This window comes from Terrapene carolina, unplaced genomic scaffold (assembly GCF_002925995.2).
Source record: "Terrapene carolina triunguis isolate 2854851 unplaced genomic scaffold, T_m_triunguis-2.0 Scaffold310, whole genome shotgun sequence".
In the NCBI taxonomy this organism is placed as follows: Eukaryota; Metazoa; Chordata; order Testudines; family Emydidae; genus Terrapene; species Terrapene triunguis.
In genome coordinates this window covers 672,990-682,476 of record NW_020664661.1, presented here as the reverse complement: position 1 = coordinate 682,476, position 9,487 = coordinate 672,990, and the positions used below count along the sequence as shown (strand labels likewise).

Below are 9,487 nucleotides of genomic sequence, written 5' to 3'. Positions count from 1 at the left end.
TAATGGCTCTGCAATCTCATCCGCCAACTCCTTTAGCACCCTCGGATGCAGCGCATCCGGCCCCATGGACTTGTGCACGTCCAGTTTTTCTAAATAGTTCCGAACCACTTCTTTCTCCACATAGGGCTGGTCACCTTCTCCCCATATTGTGCTGCCCAGTGCAGCAGTCTGGGAGCTGACCTTGTTCGTGAAGACAGAGGCAAAAAAAGCATTGAGGACATTAGCTTTTTCCACATGCTCGGTCACTAGGTTGCCTCCCTCATTCAGTAAGGGGCCCACACTTTCCTTGACTTTCTTCTTGTTGCTAACATACCTGAAGAAACCCTTCTTGTTACTCTTAACATCTCTTGCTAGCTGCAACTCCAAGTGCGATTTGGCCTTCCTGATTTCATTCCTGCATGCCTGAGCAATAGTTTTATACTCCTCCCTGGTCATTTGTCCAATCTTCCACTTCTTGTAAGCTTCTTTTTTGCGTTTAAGATCAGCAAGGATTTCACTGTTTAGCCAAGCTGGTCGCCTGCCATATTTACTATTCTTTCTACACATCGGGATGGTTTGTTCCTGCAACCGCAATAAGGATTCTTTAAAATACAGCCAGCTCTCCTGGACCCCTTTGCCTTTCATGTTATTCTCCCAGGGGATCCTGCCCATCTGTTCCCTGAGGGAGTCAAAGTCTGCTTTTCTGAAGTCCAGGGTCCGTATTCTGCTGCTCTCCTTTCTTCCTTGTGTCAGGATCCTGAACTCGACCATCTCATGGTCACTGCCTCCCAGGTTCCCATCCACTTTTGCTTCCCCTACTAATTCTTCCCTGTTTGTGAGCAGCAGGTCAAGAAAAGCTCTGCTCCTAGTTGGTTCCTCCAGCACTTGCACCAGGAAATTGTCCCCTACGCTTTCCAAAAACTTCCTGGATTGTCTGTGCACTGCAGTATTGCTCTCCCAGCAGATATTAGGGTGATTAAAGTCTCCCATGAGAACCAGGGCCTGCGAACTAGCAACTTCTGCTAGTTGCCAGAAGAAAGCCTCGTCCACCTCATCCCCCTGGTCTGGTGGTCTATAGCAGACTCCGACCACGACATCACCCTTGTTGCTCACACTTCTCAACTTTATCCAGAGACTCTCAGGTTTTTCTGCAGTTTCATACCGGAGCTCTGAGCAGTCATACTCCTCTCTTACATACAATGCAACTCCCCCACCTTTTCTGCCCTGCTCTGGGGGGAGCAGCTGCTTCGGAGGCAAGCAGTGTGGCCAGAAGCGGTGAGACTCTGGCCCTGCCTCTTCGCTTCTGGCTCTGCTGGCTGTGCTGCCTCTCCTTGCTCCCTCTGTTGAGGGGAGGGGCTGTGTCCCACCTCTCCCTCTCTATACCCATTCATAATCCAACCCCCTTCTCTGGTGCTTCCCTTTTTTACTAAAAAAATTCGGCTTATGAACGAGTATATACGGTAAGACACCTATCTTTGTGCTTTCCAGTCTGTCTAGACATCTGGGAATAGCTAAAACAGTAAGTCCTTCTCTCCACAACTCAGCATTCAGGCAACAAGAGAGAAAAATTGATCCACAGATACTACAATGATGGCTATATTAGAAATACATATTCCTTACTATAACAACAAAAACTCACTTGCATGGTTAAGCACTCAAGCCAGTGGTGCAGATGCCAAAGTTATGGTTGCACATGCAGCCCAAACTTGACCTCTACAATTGCTCAGATAATACAATATAATACCATGGAAACTTTTTTTCTGCAACCTAGCATCTTTTAATGAATACAGTGAATAAGATATGGCTCTGCTGATCATCCTGTATATAAATTTTTCATGGACTATGTTTGTCGGGCATACATAGAGTAATATGCAGTGGGTGGAAGATGATACGTATGTATCTTAGGTAGTTGGGGGAAAAGTGTGATGTTATGTTGTATTATTTGAAAAATAGTATGTGTCATTCAACGCGTACACAGAAGGGGGCAGAATTAAGGGCATACAGCTAACCCTAACTTTGGCATCCACTAAAGTTTAAGTGCTTAATGATGCACCTTAACATTCCCCTAAAATATTTGAATGAAATTTCCAAGGGGTGGTTGTTTATTTTTAAGAAATTCCATCCTCTGAAGCTTTTTGGCTAAGCTCCAATGGGAATACCCTTTGTCATGCAAGGAGTATAGGAGTGCTCACTGAATACTTACCACACTCACTGAAGCAAGGGTATGAACTTTCACTGACCTGTTTTGTGTTCTGTGTGCATAATGCTTTTAATGGCCTAGAAAAGCTAAAGCAATTTCATGTGACCCAAATTTTCATTTTTTAAAGAATTCTCTGATCTCCTCTTTTCCCGTAGCCAGGACAGAGCTGTTCTAATTGTCCAAACTTCTTTTATTTTTCTTCTTGAAGACAGATTTAAAAGACTCTTAGCCATTGTGTAGCTGGCATTAATTTCTTCCCCTCCTCCAATTTGTCATATTGATGATGATCTTTTTCCCCAGGAGTGGATTTTCTCAACGTGAAAATAGTGACTTGCTGAGGTCAGCCCTCAAGGTCCTTGCAGACAGACTAAAGCCTGGAGAGACAGAATTTCTTCTTCTTGAGGACCTAATCAGGTAGGATAAATGAAGGCAACAGTGCTGCATCCCCAGAACTTTAACAGGAAAAACATTCAAAAAATTTTCTATATTTCCTGTGGGTGTTCTGCAGAAATGTGACAGATAAAATCATTCAGGGTTCCTGAGATTTTTTTTTAGAACACAGGGCTAGATGCTCAGGGACAGCATAAATATATACACAGCTCTTGGAAAGTGGAGGCACCTGAGGTCTATGAAATACTTGGAAATAGAGCAGGGGGTACCAGTATGTCTAAAATATTCTGAGAGGGACAGCGAGGGGTTCACTGGGTAGAGCAGGAGAAGGCGACTGTGTGTGTGTGTGTGTGTGTGTGTGTGAGAGAGAGAGAGAGAGAGAGAAAATCTCTTCTGGGTGTGTACTGTTGGTCAAAAACAAATTGAGGGAGTACAAGGAATGGGTTGGAAAATGATTTTGACAATTATTATAATTCTGCAGTCCAAGGACTCTGTCAATTCTGGATGTCTGGGCTGCTCTTCCCTCTGCAGCTTCGTGGAGGTGGATCAGTGTTTTGGTGCCACATGCTCTGGCCACCCCACCTCTGCTGCTGCTTGCTGCCGGATTCTCTGCCTCTGTGGCAGCGGACAGTGGTGATTTCTATTGCCCTTGCTCTTACTCTTTTCTGTTTTTTAACTTTTTCTGCCCAGTTCTTGGGCAGTGGGGAGCAGGGTTCTCCCTCCTCTATGTTTCTCCTCCTCCTCTCTAGTTGATTAACCCTTTGGAGTTTTAACCCTCCCTGAGCCTCCGTTTCCCTGCTGGCTCCTCTGCCCCTTACAGGCATGGCCGAGCAGCCAAAAGAGCACTGGATCAAATCCAAGCAGTGCTCGATTTGTGAGGCAGCCTTCCCAGGCTCGGCAGACAATGAGTTGTGCTCAGCCTGCACCCATCCTTCCATCCCTAATTCTGTTAGGTCCTGGGGCTATGAGTCGGGCAGGCAAGTGGGATCCTTACCCACCAAGGCAGCTGTGACTCAAATGAGGGGAAAATGGACCAGGAACCCCAGTGCAGAACAGGGAGAGGTTCCAAAAATGAGGTGAACCCTGACCACTTGACTAAGGGGATAAGTCCCAGGTGCCTCTTGCAGAGCAAGTCGTAAAGTGGGTCCTGGGGAAAGAAGCAGGACTTCTAATCAGCCCCTCCCAAGCTGTCCAGATGGGTCTGATGGGTTCCCCCCCTCCCAGGGGGAGTGGGACCCAGTAGGGAGGATTCAGAGCCAGACCTCTCAAGAGGGCTCCAGGCTATAAGGAAGACAAGCCGAAGGCGGCCTCCCCAAAGCCGCAGCAGAGCTTATATGCTCCCAAAGTGCGCAAAAAAATAATAAATTAAAAAATCTGAAAGGGGAAAGAAAAGGCACAAAAAATTCAGGCGATCCGAATCCTCCGACTCCTCCCCCTGCGAAAGGCGAGCTGTCTGGCTCTGAATCCAAACAGGCTGGGGGAAAAACTCAGCAAAAGCTTTTTCTCCTGGAGAAATGTCAAGCCATGTGCAGCAAGGTTATCTGCACGATTCGAACCCAACCTCAGCAGGCTCCTGAGAGTGAGTATTGGAGTCAATTTCTTCCCTCAAATCCCTCCCCAGTGGCGATGATACCACTTCATTTTTCCTTCCAGGAGGTGAGTAGGGTGAGTGGGGTAAGCTAGGTAAGGGCCAGCACGTTGACAAGAGCGACCTCCATAACATTCCAGACCCAAAGGGCTCCATTGCCGAGACCCCAAAGGCTGACGCTGCTTTAGCGTCCCTCCCCAGGGATACGGTTAGCCCCTCAGAAGGGGATTTCTACCCTCCGGACTTCACAGATAGGAAGATGGAGACCATTCTCAAACAAGACTTTGAAGCCTCCTCTGCCACCTTCCAAGCGTCCCTGGGAGCAGCTGCCTGCTTTGCAAGAGCATCTCTCCTGGCTGGGAGATCACAAAGCCCTTAAGGAGAGAGATCACCCTGACTTTGGCTCCATTTTAATGAATATCTCCCTAGCAACAGTGATTGTAGCTGACACCTCAATGGATGCAATGAGGTTCTCAGAATAATAGAATCATAGAAAATTAGGGTTGGAAGAGACCTCAGGAGGTCATTTAGTCCAATCCCCTGCTCAAAGCAGGACCAACGCCAACTAAATCATCCCAGCCAGGCCTTAAAAACCTCCAAGGATGGAGATTCCACCACCTCCCTAGATAACCCATTCCAGTGCTTCACCACCCTCCTAGTGAAATAGTGTTTCCTAATATCCAGCCTAGACCTCCCCCACTGCAACTTGTTCTGTCATCTGCCACCACTGAGAACAGCCTAGCTCCATCCCCTTTGGAACCCTTCAGGTAGTTGAAGGCTGCTATCAAATCCCCCCTCACTCTTCTCTTCTGCAGACTATATAATCCCAGTTCCCTCAGCCTCTCCTCGTAAGTCATGTGCCCCAGCCCCCTAATAATTTTCGTTGCCCTCCACTGGACTCTGTCCAATTTGTCCACATCCCTTCTGTAGTGGGGGGACCAAAACTGGACGCAGTACTCCAGGTGTGGCCTCACCAGAGCCGAATAGAGGGAAATAATCACTTCCCTCAATCTGCTGGCAATGCTCCTACTAATACACCCCAATATGCCGTTGGCCTTCTTTGCAACGAGGGCACACTGCTGACTCATATCCAGCTTCTCGTCCACTGCAATCCCAAGGTCCTTTTCTGCAGAACTGCTGCTTAGCCAGTCGGTCCCCAGCCTCTAGCGGAGCATGGGATTCTTCAATTCTAAGTGCAGGACTCTACACTTGTCCTTGTTGAACCTCATCAGATTTCTTTTGGCCCAATCATCCAATTTGTCTAGATCCCTGTGACCCTATCCCTACACTCCAGCATATCTACCTCTCCCCCCAGCTCAGTGTCATTTGCGAACTTGCTGAGGGTGCAATTCATCCCATCATCCAGATCATTGATAAAGATGTTGAACAAAACCGGCCCCAGGACCGACTCCTGGGGCACTCCACTTGATACCGGCTGCCAACTAGACATCGAGCCGTTGATCGCTACCTGTTGAGCCTGACAATCTAGCCAGCTTTCTATCCACTTTATAGTCCATTCATCCAATCCATATGTTTTTAACTTGCTGGTAAGAATAATATGGGAGACTGTATCAAAAGCTTTGCTAAAGTCAAGCTATATCACATCCACCGCTTTCCCCATATCCACAGAGACAGTTATCTCATCATAGAAGACAATCAGGTTGGTCAGGTATGACTTGCCATTGGTGAATCCATGTTGACTGTTCCTGATCACCTTCAAAATGGATTCCTTGAGGACCTGCTCCATGATTTTGCTGGGCACTGAAGTGAGGCTGACCGGTCTGTAGTTCCCCGGGTTCTCTTTCTTCCCTTTTTTAAAGATGGGCACTGTATTTGCCTTTTTCCAGTCGTCCGGGACCTCCCCCAATCGCCACAAATTTTCAAAGATAATGGCTCTGGAATCACATCAGCCAACTCCCTCAGCACCCTTAGATGCATTAGATCTGAACCCATGGACTTATGCACATCCAGCTTTTCTAAATAGTCCTTAACCTGTTCTTTCACCACTGAGGGCTGCTCACCTCCTCCCCATGCTGTGTTGCCCAGTGCAGCAGTCTGGGAGCTGACCTTGTCTGTGAAGACCGAGGCAAAAAAAGCATTGAGTACTTCAGCTTTTTCCACATCATCTGTCACTATGTTGCCTCCTCCATTCAGTAAGGGTCCCACATTTTCCCTGACCTTCTTCTTGTTGCTAACATACCTGTAGAAACCCTTCTTGTTACCCTTCACATCCCTTGCTAGCTGCAACTCCAATTGTGCTTTGGCCTTCCTGATTTATTGCTAGAGCATTCAGGAGTGTATTTTTATACTCCTCCCTAGTCATCTGTCCAAATTTCCACTTCTTGTAAGCTTCCTGTTTGAGTTTAAGCTCACTGAAGATTTCACTGTTAAGCCAAGCTGGTCGCCTGCCATATTTGCTATTCTTTCTGCACTTTGGGATGGTTTGTTCCTGAGCCCTCAATAAGGCTTCTTTAAAATACAGCCAGCTCTTCTGGACTCCTTGCCCCCTCATATTAGCTTCCCAGGGGATCCTGCCCATCAGTTCCCTAAGGGAGTCAAAGTCTGCTTTTCTGAAGTCCAGGGTCCGTATTTTGCTACTCTCCTTTCTTTCTTTTGTGAGGATCCTGAACTTGACCATCTCTTGGTCACTGCTGCCTAGGTTGCCACACACTTCTACTTTCCCTACCAATTCTTCCCTGTTTGTAAGCAGCAGGTCAAGAGGAGCACGGTCCCTAGTTGGTTGCTCCTGCACTTGTACCAGGAAGTTGTCCCCAACACTCTCCAAAAACTTCCTGGATTGTTTGTGCATTGCTGTATTGCTCTCCCAGCAGATGTCAGGGTGATCGAAGTTCCAAGAATGAGCCATGGCTTCCGGCTAAGCTGCCAGGCACCACCTCAAAGCATTTTCTCATGGCTGCAATAGCTTCTTCACCAGCTATTCCCAGTTTTGCTCCCTCCTTGTTCCAGTCCTGCCCCTGCCTCGTTCCTGCATTGGACCCAGTCTTGCCCCTGCCTTGCCTCATTCCAGGTAACCCAGTTCTGACCCTCTGCTCCAATTCCTGAGCTCTGACCCTTGGCTCTGACGTCTGGCCTCTGGTTCTGACCCTGCTCTCGGATTCCAGTCTACCAACTCCTGTTCTGAACAGTAGGCCTGACTCCTGTTCCGACCACTAGGCATGACTGCCCGCATCCCAGCCATGTGACAGTTTGAGCAGCCCACAACACAAACAATAAGAGCTGATATGGTGAGTATGGATTCTACAAAGGTCAGTATCTCTCTGACGGAGATAGTGGGAATCCTACAGACCTTGCAGGCCCAGGCTGTCATCCTAGCGGCACAGAATGCAGTCCCGCAAGCTCAAGCTGCCACCCCGTTTGCTCCACTCCCTGCTTCTCGCGAGCCCAAGCTCCCCCTGCCTGACAAGTTCAATGGTGTTAGCAAAAAATGTTATGGGTTCCTAAATCAGGATCAGCTCCTGTTTCTGCTATGCCCACAATTGAATCCCATTGACCATGCCCGAGTGGGATTGATTATCAGCCTGCTTACTAGGGTGCCCTAGTGTGGTCTAGAAGGTCTCTGTCTGTCCTCCAGAGACATTAAGTAATTGCTTTAATCTAGGAGAGCATTGACACTAAAAGTGTACTCCTCTGTCTGGTCCAGGGACCAAGGACTCCCTTCGATCCTCTGACTTCAGTGTTGGCCTTTTATTTATGATTTGTGTCTTAGTAGCTGCCATGTCTTCTAGGCTAGTGTCGGAGCTGGCAGCCTTATCCATACATGAGCCCTATTGTGCGTTTCATGTGGTTAGGGTGGTGCTCAGACACCAAAATCCCTTCTTCCTAAGATAAATTTCTCCCTCCATGTTTCCCAAGAGGTTATGCTTCCTTCGTTCTGTCCAAAACCACAACATCCAACAGAAAAGACATGGCCAACCTTACATGTCAGAAGAACGTTAAAATCTATCTAAAGCATACAGAATCCTCGAGAAGATCAGGCTCTCTATTCATGTCTTTCCATCCAAAATGCCTCCATTGATAGGTAGATTAGACTATGTATTATGGAAGCCTACAAATCATCAAAGGTTCCTGTTCCATAAGGGATCAAGGTGCACTCCATGAGATCCTTAGCATCCTCATTAGCATCCATGACATACCAGGGCACAGTCCAGACTAATGAGTAGCTGTGTCACCACTGCCCTGTAACCTGGGATGCCCTTTGCAATGCCTTGCTGCTGTAGCCTCCAACCTGGACTGCTCACAAACAGCCTCCCCCATGTAAGTCACTCCCAGCCATGTCTGTGTGCTGCAGCCAGCCAGCCACAACTTGGCCCGTAGCAGCCTGAGTTATGCTGCAGGGTGACCCCAACACACCCCCAGTCCCAGATCTTACCCCAGAAGTTTGTCCTGTGCTGCCCAGCCCCCTCCTGAACAGTACAAATATATTAAGTCCCTTATTCCTTTAAGGGAATAACATACTAGTTTATTTTAAATAGAGTACCCAGACGCTCCAAATGAAACACACTGGATTGGAGAAAACAGTAAAACAAGTTTATTAAATACAGAGAGAGAGATTTTAAGTGAGTATAAGTAATGAGGCATACAAGTCAGAAATGGTTACCAAAAAAAAAAAAATGTTTACTAATGCTTAACTTAACAAACTGTATTAGATCCAAGCAAAGTTTTTTACCACGTACTCCAGCAGATACTGACCTACTCCCAGAATCCAATGGATGTTTTCCTTTGTCTTCTTAGGGGCGATGCCAGAGACAGACAGGGATTGAGAGAAGGGTCTCTTCGGGGTGTCTGCCCCTTCTTTTTATAGTCCTATCCCCATTTGAGAAACATTTCCAGCTGGGAGCAAGGCGACAGGCAGTCTGGTGAAGAAAGGAAACTCCATGTTGTTTCTTTGCTAAGATGTAGATTTTTGTCCCTGCTCCCTCCCTTGCCAAAGAATGGCCACTTAGCAGGTAATGGTCCATTGGGTTTGTTGACTGAGCTGATCAGGTTGAGGCGTCAGCTTGCCCTTTGTCTCTGAGGAACTGGTTTTGCCACTCCCTAGACTTGTATTGGAAATACATTTCAGTCATGATTTCAGTTTATACTCATAACTTTACATATAATGTTGCTATGTGCAGTTTGCCGTTGTTTGAGCAAGTTATGAGTTTTCAAATGAGAGCTCACAAGGCATACCTTGTACAAACAACATTACAATACTGTGTAGAGTTTTTTCTAGTATTTAGAAAAACTGGACCATGCACAAGTCCATGGGGCCGGATGCGCTGAATCCGAGGGTGCTAAAGGAGTTGGCGGATGAGATTGCAGAGCCATTA

At 47.2% G+C, this 9,487-nt stretch overlaps 1 protein-coding gene across 1 annotated transcript in view; it reads right to left on the bottom strand.

Annotated features, from left to right (window-relative positions):
* Window positions 1-9,487, bottom strand: part of FANCD2 (FA complementation group D2) — a 177,697-nt gene that overhangs the window by 71,285 nt on the left and 96,925 nt on the right. The window contains 2 exon segments of the mRNA XM_026657769.2: window positions 1,273-1,319; window positions 9,150-9,212. Of these exon segments, the coding sequence (XP_026513554.1) occupies window positions 1,273-1,319; window positions 9,150-9,212 (110 nt within the window).